Source organism: Parasteatoda tepidariorum, chromosome 9, assembly GCF_982258835.1.
Source record: "Parasteatoda tepidariorum strain Cologne lab strain chromosome 9, Ptep-v5.0, whole genome shotgun sequence".
Taxonomy (NCBI): domain Eukaryota; kingdom Metazoa; phylum Arthropoda; class Arachnida; order Araneae; family Theridiidae; genus Parasteatoda; species Parasteatoda tepidariorum.
Window position 1 is genome coordinate 50801553 of NC_141763.1, and position 23965 is coordinate 50825517.

At 26.9% G+C, this 23965-nt stretch overlaps 2 protein-coding genes across 4 annotated transcripts in view; one reads left to right on the top strand and one right to left on the bottom strand.

The window, feature by feature from the left end:
• Nucleotides 1–20131, bottom strand: part of LOC107447630 (serine/threonine-protein phosphatase 2B catalytic subunit 3) — a 33269-nt gene extending 13138 nt beyond the window's left edge. Inside the window, exons 1-10 of the mRNA XM_016062587.5 lie at nt 19834–20131; nt 13680–13883; nt 10619–10743; nt 9738–9849; nt 7785–7930; nt 6925–7064; nt 4280–4357; nt 3371–3465; nt 1050–1175; nt 25–102 (exon numbers count right to left, since the gene is read on the bottom strand). Of these exons, the coding sequence (XP_015918073.1) occupies nt 25–102; nt 1050–1175; nt 3371–3465; nt 4280–4357; nt 6925–7064; nt 7785–7930; nt 9738–9849; nt 10619–10743; nt 13680–13883; nt 19834–19882 (1153 nt within the window). The 5' untranslated portion in view covers nt 19883–20131. The remainder of the gene's footprint in view (nt 1–24; nt 103–1049; nt 1176–3370; nt 3466–4279; nt 4358–6924; nt 7065–7784; nt 7931–9737; nt 9850–10618; nt 10744–13679; nt 13884–19833) is intronic.
• Nucleotides 20132–20491: 360 nt separating this feature from the next.
• Nucleotides 20492–23965, top strand: part of LOC107447634 (acylamino-acid-releasing enzyme) — a 46763-nt gene continuing 43289 nt past the window's right edge. Inside the window, exons 1-2 of one of the 3 annotated variants that reach the window (XM_087151786.1) lie at nt 20492–20745; nt 22605–22665. In XM_087151786.1, coding sequence (XP_087007912.1) covers nt 20723–20745; nt 22605–22665 — 84 coding nt within the window. In that variant the 5' untranslated portion in view covers nt 20492–20722. Of the gene's footprint in view, nt 20828–22604; nt 22666–23965 lie in introns of all 3 variants that reach the window. The other 2 variants (XM_087151787.1, XM_087151785.1) reach the window with 2 other exon arrangements.

Sequence of the window (23965 nt, forward strand, 5' to 3'; positions counted from 1 at the left end):
AAAGAAACAAAACTTGATTCTTACCTTCAAATGTATCATCTCCTTCAGACATAAGTTCATCATCCGAGCAAATATTGAGCACATTAAGAAGCATCTCAGTCACTAAATTAAAATAGATTATTTTTCTAAATAATAAAACCCACAATGAATTGAAAAAAAACAACGAAATTTGAAAATCTTTTGAATTGTTTTAAAACATAATATTGACTAAAATAAACAAAATTATGATTATGTATTGTAGTTAACTTAAGACAATTATATTCATAATAATGTTGCGAATCTTTAAAAATTTTATATAAACCAGTTTAGAATTTGTAAAAAAAAAAAAAAGAAAGGAACGAGGTTTGGTGAAAATAATTTTGGTTAATATAAAAATGTATTGAATAACTATGAAAGTAATTTTTGCAAATTTCACATTTATATTCTTTTGGATTTTTGTGTGATATAGTCAATCATTTACACAAAAATGATCATGAGTTAAAGAATTGTTTTCTAAATTTTAAAACAATGTGAAAGACTCTTTTATGAAGGTAGTTCAGAATTTTATAAAAGATCTTTTTTTAAAAATCACGATTTAGATCTTTTTCAAGATACTTTTGAAATTATATGTAATTACTTTGAAATAGCATTTGTTTTATTTGGATTTTATTATGATATGGGTCAATTAAGAGTTCTTTAAATTCAAATATTCTTCGGTAGAAAAATTAAAATATTCTTTAAAATATAAAAAAATTTCCTTACAATTACAAATTATTAATGATAAACAGAAAATTGCACAGCAGAGGATATTTATTTTTTAAACACTTGAACAATAAATTAAATGTTTAAGAAAATTAGGGGATTAATAAAGAAAAGTAGAGTTTAATATTGTATGGACAAAAGAAAATTTAAAAATGCATGTAAATGTAATAAATTAAATAAACTAGAAAATGGAAAAACTAAAAATTGTACTTGTTGAAAAATATACATACATCACTAATTTGTGTTGTGTGGCAAATTTTAGTACATCATAAAAAAAAATAGCTTTTGCATCTATATATAATACATACCCTTCTCTCCAACAAAAGGAAGAGACCATGTGAATACATCCATAAAATTTGGCAACCAGTAGGGGTGTGGAGAACAATTAAATTGTCGAATATTCATCACATTGTTTTCATACTTCAAAACTGCGGCTAATATGGAGAGAAAATGCAATATTTATTATATTCGAAGAATAAAATAGTAAAGTAAACTGACTTGAGCCAGTGCTTTCTGTTTCGATAAAGTAAAACTTGACTTTTAGAATTAATCAGATAATTTTATGTTTTAAATACTACAAAAATATAATTTTCTCCTAGAATTTTGGAAAGTTGTTTTCTGTCTTTGAAAGCATAATTATTTTATGTAGTTAAGTCCATCAATAAGAAAACACTGTTTAGAGAAAGCAACATTTAAAGTTTTTGAATATGTATATCATTTATCTGTGCACCAATTTAAATGTACTGTTTCTTAATCATTTCATTAGTTCACAATCAGGAGTGCTTGAATGCGAGATCGCAAAATGTCAGCTGTCTGATTTAAGAAACAAAAAAGACACCAGCTTCAGCAAAGTCACAAAAATAGAAAAAAATTACAATAAATAAATATTTTTAGCAGATAGACTATCATTAAAAAAAAAAACCCTATTAATTTCATCATTGCCAAAAAGGAGCATACATTAAGAAAATTTAAAATGGTAAAAAATGTTTCGAATATGATTAAAGGAATGTAAAACTTAACACAAATTTCCTTCAAAAACTAGATTAATAATTTTCAGTAAATTTTGAATTTCAATAGGTAAATTAAGTATTTCCCTATTCTCAAAACATAAGCTTTATTTTCTTATATCTCTTAAACTTACACAAAATGTTTTTGAATATGCTCATTGTTCAAATATAAAAAAATTAAAAAATAATAATTTTTGGAAACTTTCTCACAGTATTATTATCCCTTTAAAACCAACTGCCTTTTAAAAACTATATTAGTTTATTTTATTTAAATCTGATTTATATTTTTTTTACAAAAATTACAATGAAACTTTTAACGAAGCATTTATATGGTTTGCTATATTTTGCTATGAAATCATTTATAAGTAATAAAAAAATTAGAAAACATTTTTTTGATTAAAAAAAAGTCTTTCAGTGTCATTTTAAATTGTAGGATTTAAAAAAAAAAAAATCAAATAATTGTGTAATTTTAACATCACTAAAATTTGTAGGCAATTTACAATATTTGTATACAATCTAGAAATAGTTAAACACAACTATTCTTAAATATAATGATCAATTAAAAAAAAAAGCTTAAATCAATGTCTAATTTTAACATCAATAAGCAAGGTTGGCAAGTTTCTTCCGAGGTGGTTAAAACCACTGGTAGAAACCGGTTAAAACTGGCATGGCAGAAACCCCTTTTCTGCCACATTTGTGGTAGAAATTCAGAAAATGACATAAAAGTAAGTACTGAGATTGACATACAATGGATAATTCATAGAAAAAACAATTAAATCCTAAACAAATTAAATGCTAAACAAAGTAAACAATTTATTTACAAAATTATCACCATTCAAAATCAAACATTACATTGTTTGCACTCTGCAGTAATATATATCAAAAGACAAGTTTTGATGCAGTTTCTAAACCTAAACAATTTCTCAATTTACTACGCACGAACGAGAAATTTGAGAAGATTCTCTTAAGTACAGCAGAACTAGCAGGCATTGCTATGCACAAAAGATTAAAACTGTTACTGTTATAATAATTGGATTGTTACCATACAAATTATGTCTTGAAAAGAATAAAAACTATTGGAAAATAGCTCTATTCAGTTATGTTATGAGTTGTTGTTGTTGTTAATTTACGTCGCACTAGAGCTGCACAATGGGCTATTGGCGACGATGTTAAGAGTTAAATGATAATAATTACTGAATTTCAGAGTTTAATACAATAAACTAAAATCTAGTATTTATATTTATTATAACAGTACTTTATTCTTTATTTTGCATAAATATTTGATATGCTGCACTATTTATATTTAATATAAACAAAATAATATATATTTACAAACAGTGAATTAATAAGTTTGTTGCAGTTACATGGAGTTAAATTTTTCAGTTTACTTAAATAAAATGTCATTAACCAATTACTAGAATTAATATAGAAGTTTTTTAATTTCGGCCAGTTCTTGCCGGTCTTTACCGGTTATAACCAGTTTCTGCCACTGGCATGGCAAAAACCAGTTTCTGCCGGCAAAAAGCCAACCCTGTCACTAAGCAATTTAGAATATTTATATACAATCTAGAAATGGTTAAACACAACTATTCTTAAATATAATGGTCAAATCGACTGTTTACCTTTGTTGTTGTACACATCCAAGTAGTTCGGAGCTGAAAATATGGTGATGAGTGAAGGGAAACCAGTTGTCTGACTTTTTCTGTACATTCTATAACTGAAAATTTAATGAGGGAAAAATGAAAATACTACACATAACCTCCATCCATGCAATTTAACCTTTAAAACAGTCGAGAGCATTAATATAAATTAAATAATAATGTAGAGTAAATAAAGTAATGTAAATCAATGAAAATAACTAAAAAAAAAAAACTTATTAAGAGATTTATGAATAGTCTATCTCTGCACTTATATAATAATACCAAGTATAAATTTAAGTTCAGAATTATAATTTAAAACTTTTTCAAAACAAGACTGTTCAAAATTTCTGAAATTTTAGAATTCAATTACCTTTGACTCTCCCCTCCATATTATAAATTTTATAAAAATTTAAAGTAATAAATAAAAATGTGCATATTTTAAAAAAAGAAAAGATTATCTTTAACGTTAGATAATTTATAAATTTAATTGTTTTATTATTGTTGCTAAACTGTTAATAAATGTTGCCAGTCATTCAGCGTTTTTTTTTTTTTTTTTTTACAGTAACTGAAAAAGAAATCATATGAAGTACACAAAAAAAGTATATAAATTTTAGAAGTTAACGAATCAACAAAAATTTAGGATAGTTCACAAATTCTCATCTAGAAGACGGAATATGTTATGTACAATAGCAATTATTACACAATGCCACTTTGAATAAAACACTAAATTTTAATGTACAGAAAAAATATTTCTGTACATTGTTTATTATTTAAACAGATATTATATCATAATAATTACAAACACTCACGGCAGTGGAAATAATTTTTCAACAATTTTAGGAACAATATTCAGCATATCTAAATAAAATGCAAAAAATAACTAAAACATACCCAGCATCTTGGGCTTCATGTGCTCGTATTACTGATAAAAGGTTGTTTTGTTGTAAAAATTCACAACATGCTGCATAACTAGAAGGAAGATAGATAAGGAAGCAAATTATTTACAGATCAACACCCAGGTTTTAATTCATAACAAGAATGTAATAACTGTTAAAAAGAAAATATAGATAAGTTTGATAGCATAATTAAATGGCTAAAGAATAGAACGGGACTTTAGTGCTAAACTGTAAGTAAAAAAATACAATGATAAAATATGTTTAATGGAAAAAAAAAGGTATTTTATGTCATAAAATTTTATTAGCTAAAGAAGATAGAATACCAAATGGCTTAAGACATAGTAAGTCAGATTTTTGAAACCATGGAGGGTAAAAATTGCTAGAACTCATCTGAGGACAATGGGTCAGAAATAAATAGCTAATATCTATCCAGATACATTTTAATAATTAATATCAACAAAGATATAATCCAACACTGTTTCAGAAATTTTTTAAATACCTCCATCCCCAATTTAATGATTAGAGAAACAAATTTGCTAATATATTACTATCCAATTATTGTTGCTATATGGTAGCATTTTTCATAATCTATAATTAATTTGGGGGAAGGAAAAAAAAAAGATCTTTTAACTTTTCTTTTTAAGCATTTCACTATAAAGGAAATAAAATCCTATAAAGGAAAAAAAATTGTAAAACAATTCTGACAGAAACTGAAGCGTGAAATTAAGACAGTTGGAGAAGGTTTTTGTACAGATCAATCTCTAGATATATAAGGTAGGAGTATAAGCGAGATGAAAGATGGTTTTAAAAGATACCAGTGTTTTCATCGCAGAAAAAAAATGGGTGAGAATTTCTCACCCTTTCTTAAAAACAGGGTGAGATTTCAAAAAGTTAAGTAAGATTTCTAAAAATTAAAAAAAAAAAAAAAAAAAAAAAAAAACACAAAGAGACTTGGAAAAAAAATAATTTCTTTAATGTACATTTTTAACATCTTCTAATTTTTAAAGCATTGAATATTTTTGCTGCATCATCATATGGAAAATGTTCTATATCTACTTTTTCATCAGCTATTCTCCTTAGGTTGCTCAAATGCATATTTGTTTCATTTCGATCGTTTCTGCCCACATTTGTTTCATTTTCATTTGTCCGTTTTGGAGTAGAAGATATTGCCTTTACAACGTATTTGTCCATCTTGCATTAATGCACAAAAAATTTGAATGTCTTACATGAAGAAACCTTACCTACAGTAAACACATGGTTCCAGAGAAATGCGTTCTGAAAGAGGTTCAGAGGGATGGTGTTCTGTTGTTCTTAAAGGTTCTGAACAATACTGGTAAATAGGGAAGCTAGATAATGAGGTAGATATTGAAAATAATGAAAGATCCAGGAAGAAAAGTGAAAAGGATTTTATTCTAAATGGTGCAATGAGAAATTCTTTTCAAAATGCGAGAAATTCGCAAATTTTGAAATTGGTTTATAGAATGCGCGAATTTCTCGCGGTAATAATTTTTTAATGAGAGAAACGAAAAAAATATACGAGATTCTCGCGCTGTAGTGAAAACACTGGATACAGTACACTTTATCCCTTGAAAAAGGATACAAATTATGACTATGATGTTCAAATTACTATATATTTTGAAAATATTCCTTTTCAGTGTTAATGTAGTCTCCCCAATATGATGCTAAACTTGTTAGATTGGGTTTGGTCTTAAATTTAAACTTGTTTCCTACAAATGACAAGTACTATAATTAACTTTTCATTTCGAGTTTGAAAAATTTGTATTAGCTGTTCTATTATTATGCATCAATTACTTTTGAATGTAGTTTAAATATTGGTTATGATATTATTTGTTTTAGCTTTATTGCGCAAGAATTTCTGAATTTGAGAAACTTTATTTAAATTCTAGTATAAGCATTTTTCATTATTTAAGTGAAAGAATACATTTAAGAAATCACCAAACACAGGGTTGCAAAAAACCCACTTACCCAGTGGGTGAAACCCACCCTAAAGTGGGTTTTTCTAAGATTGATTTCTTTTTATCCTCTGTTATATAAAAGAGCTATTCTATTCAAATATATATGTAGTCTAGCCTAAAAAAATTAACCTAAGCTGAAAAATCTAACTATGTTGGAGACTGGAGAGTCACCTTGTTGGCTAGATCTGACTGTATGGCTTAGTCAGTGCCTTTGATTCACTTTCTATGCAAATAAAAAAATTTCCTCAAATATTTTTTAAGACTAAAATATAAATAAAAAGCAATCCTGTGTTAAAATAAGTTTCAAATGTGAGATGTAGGTGAATACATATAACGTTTTGTATCGTGATGTCAGATGAAACTTTTTTCAGACTTTTGCATAAATTTATTTGTATTAATTATTAATTACCTATATGCTAAGTCAATTTATAAAATTAAACTTAATTATTAATATTATAACAGGCTTTTTTAAAATAAGACTTATTCCTGCCCTCTCTTTTGAAAAAAACTCCATTTAAACATAAAAAGCCCAAAAAAACCCAAAAAAGTCCAACAAAAACCAGATAAACCCACCCGGATTGGGTTTTTCTAGAAAACCCCAGGTTTTTTGCAACCCTGAAAGACTTGAAAACTACAAACTAATATCCATAACATTAAAACATACCTGTAAAAGTATGAGCACCCTCTGACACTATTGTGGCTGAAATGTTCACTGTGCTTTTCATTCCCAAAATCTTCAAGTGGATCTGACCACAAAAGATCGCACATGGGTCCAAATGCCGGAGGCTCCTTAAATCGATCAAGCTGCGAACAAAGCAACAAAATTTTAGTTTAATTTTATACAATAGGTATTTAACTTAAAAACCATAAAATCACAGGCAGACAGGTAGCTTAAAATGTTTCCACTTTTCTATGCAAGTAATGAGAGTTTACAGCCCTCAGAAAAATATGACAAATGAAAAAAAAAAAATTTAAAACTTCAAACTTAAATTAATTGATTTAATATTTTACCTTTTTAAAAGTTTGCAATTAAGTAAAAAAAATTAATCAAAATCACATTTTTGGTTATAATAATACCGTAGCTGATTGTCCCAGAAAATGTGCGCACCTGGGGTTACAAGTGTTCAAATTTGACTAAATAGGAATATGAAACACTTTAGCTACTTTTAAACAGCTGTTAGTTTTCAGTAGATAGATAATTATGTGATAATCCTGATTTGCATATTTCCCCTTTTACATCTACTATACTTTGATGAAAAGCTTAGTTTTTGAAAGAGGAAAAAATCAAATATTTAAAACAAAAGAATGAAATTTTCCTTCAAAAAAAAATTTTTTTGATAACATTGGCATCTGCATTATGCAAACAATAATGACTAATTACACAAAAAAATGACTAATTACACTAAAAATTTTTTAAAATATAATAGACATAATCACAAAAAATTCACACATTTTATAGATAAAGGAAAACAATTCAAATAGCTAATTTAGTTTTAAATTGAATGTAGCATTAAAAAAGTGAACCTTTCTTATATCATCCAAGTTATGAACTTCAGGGGAGAGTCCGCCATGAACACAAAGGAATTGCTGATTCATAAGAGCAGATAAAGGTAGGCAGTCAAAGGCATCCATACAGGCATCATACACACGTTCTGAATATTTAATTTTACCTGTAATAAATATTATTCTGTAAATGTTATATCATAGCAAGTTGAGTAAAAGAAAGAGATAAAATAAAATTTAAGGCAGCGGTTCCCAATTTTTTCAGGCTATGGAACCCTAAACGATTAAACTTCTTTCGGCAGAGACTTAATATAATAATATACTTAATAAATAAAGTATATTAAGACAATTGCAAAAATATTAATAATCAATGAGAGACTTTATTTTGAAAATACTTAATAAGAGGACTGAAATTTTCGTTTTTTTTTCTTTCTTTCTTTAATAATCCTAAAATTGGTTTTTTGTCCGACAGTTAAATTAGCAGTCCTGAAGCTGTATCTAGTTTAGTTATGAATTTGTTTTTAGTGTGTACACACAAGTTCAAAATGAACAAAATAAGCAGAATGGTTTTCTAAATATAACTGCTATAAATGTTGAAAAAGTTATTAGGAAAACATATTTCTTTATTAATGATTATAGTTAGTTCATTTCGATTTTAAAAGAGCGATGGGAAATAATAATGCAATGTCGAACATGTTATTTTCAAAATTAATTTTCTATATAGTCAGAAGAAAAATTATATTTTTTTAAACAAAAATTTGCCATTACTTTTTTATTAGCATAATTTAAAAATGATAATCAAAACTTTCAATAAATAATGGATTACAGATCTAAATATAATTACAGGTTTCAAAAATCATTACTAGTTAAAGAAAAAAATCTTAATTTTCAGAACCCCAGGGCTCGGCAGAAAACCATTTGGGAACCACTGATCTAATATATTTAATAAGCATACTAATTAAACAAATTAGTAAAATTGATTAACTTCAGGTAAAGACAAATGATTTGTTTACTAAATACTTGAAGTTCTGGTTCTTCTAGTTTAAAATAAAAACTAAAAAGAACTTTTTGAGATGGGGTAACTTACGACGTGGTTAATTTTTTAAAAAAAATGGTAAAATGTAATGTTTAAAATATTTTTTTCGAAATTAAAATACACAATCCTAAAAACACACATTGAGCTTGATCCAACTAAACAAAGTTTAAATCTCTAAATACTACGTACATTTGATTTGAGCAAAGATTATTCTTCCAAGCATATTTCTCAATTAAATTACATTAAAAAAACATGTTTGCAAGGTAAGAAAACAAACAGGTCCTATGCCAAATTGACTACAAGCCAATATCATAGAAAAAATCACATCTAGCACAATTACGTATACAGACAAACTCCTTTTACAGAGATAGGAATATTATTCAATATTTTTTTCATTATTTCTTTATAAATTTATCAGGGTTAATAATAATTTTATAAAAACTAATTTAAACTAAACTGAGGCCTGTAAGCCACAGAGTTTCAAAGGCTGTAATTCTCAAAGGCTGTTCAACAGTAATTCTTAGGAATTCTGAATAATCACCATAAATTTTTGGACACCTTTCATTAATTTTAAGTTAAATTTAGTATAATTTTTCAAATGCCTTAATTTAATGAATTAAAAATGCTCACATTTATCATAAATATTTGCTTTATAAAACTGTATATTTCTTCACAACTAATCAGAAATTAAATTTAATAGTATTTTTTAAACATATAAAAAATTTAAATGCATTAAATTAAACAATTTTAATTCCACGGTACGACATTTTTATTTCCTTTAAAAGTGCTTAGGCATTAATATATTATCATATAAATATCAAATTACAATAACATTTAAAATGACATTAAATTATCATCATATATAAACACAAAATAAAGTTTTAAAAAAATTAACCTAATAGTTTATACATTTTCACACGAAAAAGAAAAGTGCTTACATTCTGTTTTAAACGTGAAATACTCAGTTAAATGTCGACACTCATGATTTCCTCTCAGCAAAAATATCGTAGTGGGATAATTCAACTTCAGAGACCATAAATAAAGAACACACTGAAATAAAATTGATCATGTATATTTGATGACAATAAATATCATGAATTTTTTAAAAAGTGAAAACACATTCTTAATTACAATCATAAAATTTATTTCATCACAGCCAAAAATAGCACATCATACCAATTTTATTAGCTCCTTAGAAACAAAAAATTCTTATTAGCATAAAAAGTATTTTATCACATAAATAAATTTTTAATACAAAATATTGAGATTTTTTTTATTTTATTTAATAATAATAGGTCAGCTAATAACTTAAGACTGTTGTAATATATTGTGAAAGTAGAAAATTCTTGTATTCTCAAATCCAGAGAAAAAGTAAAAAATAGATTTAAGCTTTACCCTACTGACAACTGATAAAGAGAAAAAATTTTATGCATAAAGCACTTAATTTTACATAAAAGTGGAAACTAGTTTTTGTTTATTAAAATAAAAAAAATAAAAAAAAAAATTTATTGTTTGTCTTAACTGACGAATAATACAGATTACACTTAGTAAAAAAAAAAAAATTTTAAATGCTTTTTTTGATAATAAAAATAACTAAATAAATTGAAGACTACCTTTTTGGCGATATAATAAGTTTATAAAATTTTTAAGCATTTGATAATTAGCAAAAATTTTGAGTTGAAAGCAATCATTTTTTCTCATTAAAACATTTTTTTTTTCAAGATAAGGGAACACAGCTAGGAAAATGAATCAAATATTAATAAGAAATTTATACACAATTTAAATAGTTTAAACAAAGAAAAATAGTTAAAAAACAAACCTCTATGCTAAAATATCCTCTATCCACATAATCTCCAAGAAATAAATATTTAGTTGTAGCAGGCGGACCTCCAACTTCAAATAATTTCATTAGATCAAAAAACTGACCATGTATATCTCCACAAACTGAAAATTAAGATGATTAAAATTAAAAACAAACTTCAGTTAAATGAATATATTTTTATTATTTATTATTATGATTTAGGATTTATCATTATTATTGTTTAATTAGAAATTATTATTATTTTTTTAATTATCTTCCTTTTTAGCACTGCAGCCTGTCACAAGCCAGAGCCCTCTCCATGAGTTTCCTCCATCTGTCTCTGTCTGGAACCATAGATTGCCATTGGTTGATTCAAAGATTCCTCAGTCTAAGATCTCTCTCAACAGAATAAACTCGTTTGAATTATTTTTCTTTTTTTTCTTTTAAACAATATGAATTATAGTGGAAAGGCAGCTTGACAATATTGCTCAATGTAGAATTCTTATAAACCTATTGCTTACAAATATATATATATATATATATATATATATATATATATATATATATATATATATATATATATATATATATATATATATATACATAAAATAATAATATAATAAAAAAAAAACATTTTATATCTATATATATTTCCTTCTTCATTTTTTTAAAGGCAGTTATTTGAAAAATTTAACTTACAGATTATATTCTACATCTTTATTTTTCTCTTAAATCATGTTATAAACATTGGGAAATAATACCATTGATAACTAAAATACAAAATATGTCACATGTGATTTAAAACAAACAAATTCTTAAAAATAATATTTGAATACACATGTTGAACATAATAAGAAAGAAGTGAAAAGTTTTCAAGGTAAACAATTTCACAATATGTATGTTACATAATCAGGAAAATAAATTCATAATCAAGCACAATAGAAATGAAAATAAATATTTCTACTTTCTGTTCCTTATAATAAATAAATAAAATATTAATCCTTTTCAACTGATAGGAAACTAATTCTACAGTTTTGAAAGCTATTTACATTGGTGTTTGGTCTTTTAAAAAAGTTTTGAGGAATTAATTCTGCAGTTTGCAAGAGTAGATATATTTTCAAAGGAATAAATTTACATTTATATGGTTGATTCTTTTAAAAAGAGAAATATTTTTTAATGCAGCATAAATAATTTATCATAAAAATTCAGGAAAAATTACTAAATTCCCCTTTTGCAACTAAAGTTAATTTTTGGTGCAATTTAGTTAATGCCTGTTAGGGAACAAATTGGACAAAATTTTATAAAGAATCATTTTAGAAAACAGTTAATGATTAAGATTAGAATATGTTTTGAACTATCTCATACAAAAATGTCAGATTTTGAAACAAGATGATGCAGTAGCCATTTTAAAACATTAGTCATTCAAATACTACCAATTAACTTTTTCAAATTTATTTACATTTATTTACTACCAACATGGATAGGAAAAAATCCAGCAGATTTTACAAAATATAAATTTCATGATAATTGTTGAATTATGTACTAAATATTTTACACATAGGGAATTTTAGGGATTTTTATAATCATTAAAATACAAAAACTAATATTTTCCAGTTATGATTGCCATTAAATATGCTTGAAATGTCATGCATTATGTTTACCCATAATTTTGAATAGTAATTAATAATTATTTAATTCATCATTAGTTAAAAAGATTTTTAATTATATTAAAAAAGGAGTTCAGAAAAAAATAAACTGAGCATTTCAGAATAAAAAGAGTTTTTTAAACTGATTTCTATAAATGAGGCTTGCTTCATTATATATTAAGGATATTTATTTAAATATTCAAGCAAGCATTAATCTGTGCAAAAAATTCTATTTCAATAGGGAATTTTTTAGAAAACCTACTCAATTTTAGGGAATTTTCCAAAATGTACAAAAACCAGGTGAATTTTTATTAAACCAGTAAACCAGGAGAAACTGGCAAAATCGAGTAGAGTTTGTAGCTATGTATTTACTAAATAACAAACATTTTAAGCTTTAATTAAGTACATATCAGCTACTTTCAGCACTGTTTAAAAAGGAAAAAGAAAGAAAATTGTGATTATCAGTATCATTACCATTAAATCTTAATATTACAGATAAGTGCAGATTGACTTGGAAAGATCAAGGCCCATAATATACCATTTTAAATATTATTTAAAAAAAGTTATTATGCCAAAAGACTAACAGTTTTGGGAAATTTTGATTCAAAAAGAAATTTTCTTCTAAGGAAATATTAGGCTCAAAGAATTTTCCACACTCCTGCTTATTTGTTCATGAATATTTCCAATAAATCATGACAATAATATATTCCTTGATAAGCAAACCATTTATAATTTTAAAAAATATATAAATGTTTGTTTAAATGAGTTAATAATTTTTTCAATCAATCAATTCAAAGGTTTAATTAAGTTACTATCAATAATTTAGTACAGATATTAGAATAAATTTCCTAATTAAATGTTGTTTTATCATTTTATAATAGTTTTAGTAAGTCTACATTCCAATTTATACAGCTTAGCATCAATCAAAGGAATACTTTCGAATTTCCATAATACAGAGAGCTACAAAACTAATTTTCTTGTAACCACAGACTTCAGGAGAGGTGTTAAAATGGGAGTAAATGAAAATTGATTTTACATGTAATGAATAGATGATTGTTGTGTGTTTTTAAAAGATGATTGTTGTTGTATTTTTAATAATTAAACAAATAAACAGATTGGATAAATTGCAATTTTACACATTTTAAAACCTAATTATTTAATATTTCCTACAAAAAGAATTTTTATTTTTGACATTAATTGCCAAAACCAAACGAGAGTTTAATGTCAAAATAATCCAAGAGCATAATTGATTGATCACTTGCAATTTTATTTGTATGTTTATTTATAAATATTTCATATTTATAATAGCTAATCATTATCCTTACTCCAAAATTTTGAGGTTTTTAACAATTGTCAAAAACTTGCCAAACCTGCTAAACAGATTTATTTTTTTATATTTTTTACAAAATCATGAACAAATTTTAGTAAAATACCTGTGACTGGTGCTTCAATATCAATCATAGTTTTTTCAGCCCTTAAAAGTGCAGCGCCTTCATTAATAATTTTTAAAGCACAAGGTTCATCCAATCTTCCTTCTAACACAAAATGCTGTTTCAGAACATCCATTCGCGGCTTTCCATTTTTAGAATCGAAAACTTCACTAATATTCAGCTTATGGCTGGGCGGAAAAGGAACGCCTAAAAAATAATTAAAATTAGAAAAAACCAAGAACATAATTGACTATACTTTTAATAAAATAATTAATAACAATGAATAATAGAAATAGGAAACTTGTACAACTTATACAATTCATTTTTCTTTTGAAAACTGCTGTTTTTAAAAAGCAGCTAACTTAACTTTATATACAGATAGTTATTTTTTTTTTTTTAAATTTAATACTGAACTTCAAATAATTTTAAGGTCAACTTTAGGAGCATAGCATGCACACTATAAGTTGGCAGATTTACTTATAAGAGGAGCATTAAAAAAAAATTATAGAATAATTGAGAAAATTTTCTATAATAGATCATTAACTCTGTACATTTCAGTATACAGATAGTTATTTTCAATATACGGATAATAATTTTTTTTTCTTAAAAATTTAATTATTGAACTTCAAATAATTTTAAGGTTAACTTTAGGAACATAACATACAACCTCTAAGTTGGAAGTTTTACTTATAACAAGAGCATTCACCTTTTTAATAGAAAAAAAAATGTTATAGAAAATAATTGAGAACATTTTTTATAATATTTCATTAACTCTGTACATTTTAGTCTGAATATTAACCTCAGATTTGGTAAACTGCTAAAACTAAAGAAGGTTAAAGAAACTGCTACTATTATTAAGAGTATTGTAAATATTCACTTCAGATTCTATTTAAAAAATACATGGTAACAATTTCGATTTATAATGTTAAATTTTTAAAAATAGAATTATAATTAAGGTTTAACTAAAAATTGACATGGCAATACATAAAACTATATCACTGCATTAAAAATTGTTTAATGAAAGCAAATATACGATTTAAATGTATTAAAAATTGAACAAAAATGTGTTATTACAACTAAAAAAAAACCTAAAAGAATCACAAAATTAATTTCCCTGATCTTTTACAACAATAACATATGAAAACTAATGAAAATTACAATAACATATTTTGTTGCAATATCTTTAAAGTTAACAACTGATACAACTGCCCATTAGCAAGGGGTCTGCATAAGATTCTGCTTTCATAATTTAGTAAAAATATAGACAAATGAATAAAAATTTAATAAATTTATGAAAAAAGTCTTTTTCCATTTAAATAAATTATAAAACCATTTAATAGTATTTACAAATATTTAATCCCTTTTATTACAGATTGAGCGCCAATTGAAGACGTTATTCATCAACTTTTCGAAGGAAGAATTTTGTGTTGGTCTGTTTTTAAAATGAAAAATATTGTAAAAAGGCCATTTTTGAGATAAAATGTTTTCTTAAATTATCTGTTTTAAAGATAAAATAATTTGAATAGCATCTTTTAATGGCTCAAATTTATTCTAGAGAGATCCTTGTCAACTCTCTAACTAAAATGCAATAAATTCAAAATTACAACCTATTTTTTATTATTATTTCCAAAGGCTCATTAAAAGACAATTGAATATGTAACAAACAATAAATCTATGAATGAAAGCCAGCAGTCCAGTAGCGTTCCCAGATTGATGTCTGGAGAAGAGCAGGGCATCTAAACAGAGGAGACAAGTCCAACTCTTCGTGGAGATCACCCAAGGTAAAAAAAAGATCAGGAACCAGTCTGATGCACCGTAGATGTTTATTCAGGTAATCACGTCTAGATATCAGACAATACATGGTGACAGATTTCATCCTAGGCTTCCAAGTGACATGGAGAATCTGTTTAAACCATGTCTTATTCAAATTGCAATTTTTGAGTTCTTTGCGGAAATAGTCCCTGAAGATGTTCTTTATTAGACATATGATATTATTAAAAGGAAGACTAGGATTCTCTGGTGGACAATGCCCCCCCCCCTTCTTTTTGCCTGGAAATCGGCCCTCTAATTTACCAGAAATCCACAGTGGGGCAGAATCCATTGAAGCATTACTGTCTTATTATTGCTGGCAAACCAGTTGAGAAGATTTAAGTAATTAGCTAGGATTAAAGTTCTAGATCAGCTGGATGCATCAATCACTTGATGTGCGTGAATCATACAATTTTTGAAAAAAAGCCTAGATGTTGCCAAAGTTGTGTCAGGACTTGGGAAATGGCTTCAATCTCACCATCAACAGCCGATTGATAAACACCATTGGGAGCATAAAGGCAACAAAGTTCACAGCAAACACTAGCACCGGCGTCAACACAACCGCTCATTCAGGAACCATCAATATAAATTCTTAACCATTCCTCCCCAGGGTAAAAGGATTCCATTGTTTCGAGAGCGAGAGTTCTTAAAACTGTATCACTAGTCTCCGCTTTTGAGACATACAAGATCAGATCAAGGCAGAGAGAAAATCCTTTGCTAATAATGAGGTTGATGGGAAGAGAGAAGTGTGCAACCACGAAATTCAAATCAAACTTAGATACTATATCTGTAATTCCCTGCAGGAATCCAATTTGTGTTTTCATGTTTCTCCCATTAACTAGGGAATCCAGACTCAACAGAGTCAATCAGCCAGAAGTTCTAAGTAATTTCCCCCAAAGGAAAAGGGCTTTCACCTGAATAATCATCTTGAAAGGCTTGTTATCCCTGCTGAGCAGCACACAGTCAATAGGTGTAGTTTTCACAACTCCCATAATCAATCCCAGAGGCTGATTTTGAAAAATCTCAAGAAGGTAAAGAACCGGCTCTGATCCTGTGATCAGTGGCTAGCAACAGTAATCAAAAACGGGCAAAATATACGCTTTGTAAGAAGAATTCAAAATTGCTTTTGAGCAGTTCCATTTGGAGCCTGCTAGTATTTTTAAAAGATGAAGTCTTTTCAGAGCATGACAGTGTCTTCCAAATGAGATCTCCGTGTAAGTTGCCTGTCCAAAACCACACCCAAGTATTTGAAGTTATCAGATGGTTTCTGGAGACCTTAGTAATAAATTTGTGGGTGAAAAGGTTGGTGCATGAGAGAAAAAGACTCTACATATGTCTTGTCGGAGTTGACCTTCATATTATTCAATGATCCAAGGAACTTTCAATGATCATAAATTACAACATGTAATAACAAGCCTATTTAATGCTAAAATGTAAATGTGTTTCAAGTACAGCATAGCACAATATTCTCTGCTACAAACTAAAATTCAACTAGTGGCTATTGGGTACCCTTATGGGTAGTGGCTATACCCTTCAAGTTGGTCCCCTTGTGTGATTTTTTTTAAAATTTATTAATTTAAAAATTCTGAATTCAAAATTCACAATTTAAATTTATATATAGATTCTGGAACAAAACAGTTGATTCAAGGAATACAATAATTAATACATTATAGGATTATTAGTTCAATAGATTTGAGATATAAAATTTTTTACAAATATGGGCATAAAAAAATTATAGAGCTTTTAAAGAACTATTAGTTAACAGGGGTCTGTCTAGGTTTTTCTGAGAGGTACCTATTTTGTGAAAATTTAGACATAATTTGTGAAATTTTAAAATTATATTAAAAAATCAACACAAAAATATGGTATAAATATGGATTTATCGTTTCTTAAGGCATACAAAAATATTTCAAGAAAAAGTATTTTGTGAAACTACCGTTTTTCCTAAAGTTAAATTTGTGAAGGTACTGGTAAAAAGTAGTAGATTTGGCCTTGACAGATCCCTGGTTAGTGTCAATTAATACAAAAATAATTTTTCTTTGATGCAATAAAAACACTAGCAATTTTGTCACAATCATTATACGCCAATCAATACGCCAAATTGTGAATAATTTACATAGTATTTTAATTATATATTAAACTAGGTACACTATATATAACTTAGAAAGGGGAGTTTGAGTCAATAGATCTACTTTTCAGTTTTGATTTTTTGCCTCATTAAAAAAATATTGCTGAAGTTTTTTTTTTTTACAAGATAAATAGCTTATTTCTCACCAATCAAAATCGTTTTTAAAAAGTTCTGTTGGAAATTTTATTCGAATTAATTCTTTTGAGGAAAAAAAAAATAAAAAACTGAACAATGGACTAATGTAACCCAACACTTTAGTACATTGGTCTACCACATGACAAAAAAATATACAAAAACAATATGAAAGATAAATATTAATCATTTTAAAGATTAATAGATTTAAAGTTTAATAAAACAAGTCTCTAATTGCCAAAGAAAACATTTCTACTGCAAACAATTATTTCTTTTGGCATGAATACTATAATTGAAAACCGATAGAAGTAAAAAAATATATCAGACAATAGAAGTGTAATTAAAAGCCTGATATTTCCTGAATCAGGTTCAGGAAAAATTAGACATCTTTATACATTATTATTTAATAAACATTTGTTAAACATAAAAACTATTTAAACTATTTCTATCATGTTCAATATTGATATTAAAAATATACAATCTCAAAATCTTATACCTGTAAAAATTTTGATCTTAGTCGTACTTCCTTATAAAGAATACCTAATGTTTTATAAAAATTTAATAGTTCATTTTTTTTTTTTTAAATTTAAGTACTTGGAAATTTTTTGTTAATTTTTAGCAGCATAGGTTCAAGATAGTCTCCTTAAAAAGTCTTTTTTGCCCATTTATCTTAAGAGCTATATTTTAAATTTTGTTCTAGTTTAATAAAAGGTGAAAAGCAACATTTCAAACAAATTTTTTTTTATTTATGGTGAATAAAACTACAATAGTGTAATTTATGTACATAAAATGTTCATTTGTAGACAAGAGGAAAGTTTATTAGTAGAGAACCTGTAAATGTAACAAGCTGTTATCTTGTAAAATGTTATCTAGTGGAATAATTGTAATTCATTGCTGTATTTCTACAGAAACAAATAAATTTTAGAAGGTAAAGTAGTTAAGTTTAAAAATTATGTAGCGATGCTAAATTACAACTTGTTCAAATAAAAATGGCACCCTTTTGCTGAGGCATATGATTCTTTTACAGAATTTATAGTACTAGTAGTGCAACATGTTAATGGAAAAAAACAAGCTAACATATTTAATAGTATTAAAATAATTAAGCCCTGTCCAATGTTACCCTTGGTCTGACCAACCTACCTCTCCTTATATATGATATTTACAAAAAATATTTTGAATTGCAAACTTTAGTTTTTCTTCTAAAAAAATTACAGTTAGTGTGTAAAGTTTTTCAAAAAACTGTGTTTTTTTTTTACTATATATAAATTACTTATATATTAAGTTTCCAATAATTCTTTCAAACATATTTATAGCTAAGATAATTTAAAGACAATTTTCATCAAATCTCTCAACTTTTTTACTTAGTACCCCTATCCCATATATTATGGAATTTTTATATAAGAGCTTTAATTTAATTTAGAAAAAAAAAATGCTACATAAAATTAAGCAATACAATTACTTTTTGGCAAAAACCAAAGTTTACACTTGCTTTATAATACATTTATCCTACCTGTATTTGTACAGCTGAAGTAAAATAATATCAATTTAAAAAAATACTAAACATTTCTTCTTTTTTCATTAGGAACCATAACTGCTGAAAAACTATCAATTACCGACAACAAAAAAATGATTGAAATTATAGAAATATCAATTTTCAAATAAATATGAAACTGCAGAACTTTAATATAAAATACACTATAAATCATCGTAATTCAACATACATTAATCATAATAAACATATTTTGTAATTCTAATAAACATTATACACTTCAAAATACTATTTTTTCATAAAATATTTAATAAAATTATAAGAAATTTAAAATTCGATTACCGATACGTTAAAAAAAGCAATCTAGCATGAAAGCTCTATCCTTTATAAAATATGCATTAAATGTTACAAGGTTAACTATCTAGGCCAGAAAGAATTATTGATCTTTCAATTAGCAAGATAATAAATACCAATAAGAAAGCTCACTTATTAAATACAAAAGTTATTTCAAATTGTATCAATTCCGTGAGAAGAATTACCCTATGAGGAAAAAGCTATAAAAAATACACTTTTTAAACATAGCAATTTGAGATACTAACTTTTTACAATACGATCAGATGGTACCGCTTTAACGTTATTAGCTGTCATAATGATGCATAAACTAAATTTAATTATAAATAACCAATTACTGAAAAGATTTGTTTTTATTAGCTACAAACTGAAAGAATTTAATATTTAGCATCCATACTGCAATGAACGATTCGTTTCGGCACTACTAGTAGACGACGTTGCCAATGTGGGACTTAAATACCGAAACCACCTGTTAAATAATAAAATCCAGGTAGAAGTTGTATGGAGAAAACGAAACTAAAGTAACACGAAACTCTAATGAACTGTGAAATAAATATAATTGTACTAGATTTTAATACTCAAAATAAAATAATTAAAATATATAAACAAAATCCGACGAAGAGTTTGCATGTTCAAGGATTTTTATTTCACATATCCATAAATTTAACAAAAATTAATGATATTTTAAATCAAGCAGAATCATAGAATGAATTTTTTCATAATAGATTATTAATTTAGTTATTGCAATATTATATTCAAGTTATTAGCGTTGACACGAATATTTTAGACGATTTATTTGATTGAAATTAATAATTCTAGGATATATTTAAAAATGTGTTTCATTTAAATTAATTACATCATATGCTACATACAAGCCTTTTTGTATTTTTTTTCTTTCAAAAAATTATAAATGTGAAGCTGTACAATTTTCTAGTTTATTGTTAATTGTTCGCATAACGAACGGTTGCAACGTAACGATACTTTGTCGTTTTTTAATTTCGTGAGCAAGTCATAGTTATGAAAGAAGAATGAGAGAAGTTTTCAATTTATTCCGTACAATCAGAACACAAAGTATAAAATATGGTGAAAAGTGTTCTGTTTTGTTATCATGTTTAGTTTTAAATTTTCAAGATATTGATGAAAATATTGAAATTTATATGGTAATTTTGTTATTTCTTTGTAAAAGTGACCCCAAACTTCATGTTGCTGTATGAATAATTGATTTTATGCGAGAAAAATTAAGTAAAATATATTTATATGCTGAATTTTTTGCCAACTCCTTTTTTTTTTGTAAAATATTTCGTGTAAATGCTCAAGTTAATTTATTACTATGTAGCTTGTTTAAAACAAAACGGGAAACAAAAAACCTCTGCAGGAAGAAACGGCATCGTTTCCCCATCAAATTAATTTCACTTTTTAATGTTTTCTGAATTTTTGAATTTGTTTGAAACTAGCATTATCTTATCAGATATATATGGAAGAATGTGATGATTTAAAACGTCGGAAATTTGTAAATAAAGGAGATAAAGGAAACAATAATTAGGTGAAACAATAATGTTGGTAAACATTATAATAGAGAGTCATGAGAAGTTCAGTATTAGAACATTTAAGAACACTCTTTTAATTAATTTGTGGAAATCAGCAAAAAACTATGTATATAAGCTGTTTGTGATGGTTTTATCTATGTCTAACACAGTAAAAAACTAACATGTCAAAAACTTGCCAACCCTGATTAATAATCTATTAAAAATATTTGCCCAAATTCCTTGGGAAGATTTCTTTGGTGGTGCCTATGTCAAAAAGTCTGGCGAGTTTTGGGCATTACCAATGGAGAAACTAAAAAAACACACAATATGGAATAAACTCAACCACTCTTGGGCAAACACTATTTACGGTTGATCGTGTAAAGTTAAACGCAGATGGCCTTAGCGGTTATTAAAATAAAGCACCATCCAATATTATTATACTTGTAGTGTTTCCACCTGTTAGAATTTATAAATTGAAGAAAACTCGTATGAGTGGTAAAATTGCAGGGGAGATTTCTGTATCATGATCTATAACAGAATAATCGCCAAGTCTTGGCAACTTTCGTGCGGCGGCCCACGAGAAACTAAAAAAAAACATCACAGAAAGGGACCAACTCAAAAGGTATAGCTCGGAACCACCCGCGCAAACATCTACATGTTTTTTATTTATTTATTTGCAAGTTTGAAATCTGCCTGGCACCTTGGTCATTATTGTTAGCTTGACAGATCACAATAAGTCCCACAGTGGACTGATCGTTAAGACACGGTTCCCAGCAGATCACCGAAGTCAAGCATCACTGGCTACGGTCAGTGTGCGGGTGGGTGACCACTTGGATCAGTCTGCGTAGGGACCGAGGATGTGCGGTATTGGTCCTCGTTAAACGGTGCTACCGTAAAGTGCTCGACTTCGCGTGCAGGTCCTCGAGCTACCGAAGCAGGGGTGCCATCCCCTCCGCAGAGGATCAAAATTGCGATGGCATGTCTTCGGATCATCCTCCGGAATGTTTCCCAGACCGTCACCAATAGCCCATTGTGCAGCTCTAGTGCGACGTAAATTAACAACATCACAATAAGGAAATATCCCCTAATTGCCCGTAAATTTAAACAAAAATCGCAATAATAAAACTTCCTTGAATATTAAGCCTGTTCCCACATCGCCTCATAAGCAGAGAGATACACCAGAAGTTTTCTGAATTTCTTCCGCTATTAAGAAGCTTGTTATTGTTTACATTCAGTCAACCATTTGTGTATTTTCTTTCAATTGTTTCTAGTTAAAATGGCAATTTCAGTTAACATGAATAGGTATTGAAAAGGAAACATCCTCATAACCATAAAATATCTGAAATAATCTAAATTTATTTGCCTATTCTCTTTTTTTAAAAAAAAACAGCTTGTATAAATAAATTTGTATTGAAATTTTATTTCTTACTCGAGAATGTTTGTTTTGAAATGTATTACAATTAATTAAATAAATGCATTCTTCATATTTTTAGGTTACACCATATCATAAGGACCACATCAAAAACTAATTTTCTATCCACAATGTCAACAAAAGTAATGCCAAAATTTATTAAATATGTTCTGAAAAATGTATTAAATATGTACATATATATGTTTTTATATGTAAATTGAAATATAATCTGATAAATTGCATCAGCAGATTTCTCTGTTTATGATTTTGTAGCATTATATTAGTTATAAAATACACATTAATTTTTCAGTTTGAGTTTTTCAAATGCCTTGGTCTTGTTAATGTTATTGTGGAAACCACTACAGCATTTTTAAAAATAAGAAATCGAGAAAGCTCTTTTAGCCTTTTGAATTGCTTTTTATGTGAATTTGTGCAAAAATTTCCTTGCCAAACACAGTATCCCTGTTTAATAACCCTTGGGTAAAACTGTTTTTCTGTTTAGAAAAGCGCAAAAAAATGGTTGACAGTTAAAGAAATATTATATTATAAACCACCAAATCTAAAATAATTAATTTCATATCAGGTTTTATTTGGATATTTTAAAACTAATTGTGGTTACCTTAATATTTATATTTAATTTCATGTGTTTTAATATTGTATTAGTTCTCTTTTTACAAATTAAATTTTTAAATTTCTGATTTCATTATTCAGTGACTTTAGTAGTAGCTTTCTTTGTTCCTATCTATGGTATTAAGCAATATGAGCTCTATGGCAGTGAGCAAAAAAAAAGGGACCATCCTTAATAACTTTTGATTGAATGAGCGAATCTTCACATTCTAGGACTCAATCTCAATGTTTGAATGAAGGGTGTACTCAAATAGGCTAATTAATAAGTGCATATGATATTTATTATCATGATATAAAATGATATAAGTTACGGAATTAGACACAAAATTTACTTTCTCTGAATAAGCACGCCTTTTTTTTCTTCTTTTTTTTTTGTTGACGGATTTGAATTTTTGACCCCAAAATATAGGAAGTTAATGGAAAATAATATCCCAATAGCTTGGTCAGAAGAGCTGCTCTAAAGTTTGGACCCCTTAATGTTAATCTTACTTTTTGCATATTTTGCTATATCTCGAGAATTTTTTAAGCGAATTGAAAAATTTTTGCACCCTTTTATAAAATTTGTTTATCCACAGATAACTTAGTAAGTATTTGTTATTTAATAATGGTCGAAAAATTTTGAATTGTAAGGCATACAATTTTTTCCATCATTTTAAAGAAGATAATTTAACTTTGCAAGATACAAAATTTTTGCAAAATCGGTCAAATAGTTCCTGAGAAATTTAATTTCAAAAAAGTTGTACAGTAATGAACTGATTATCCGGAACCATCGGGACCATCGCTATTCAGGATAACTGATTTTTCCGGTTTTCTGAA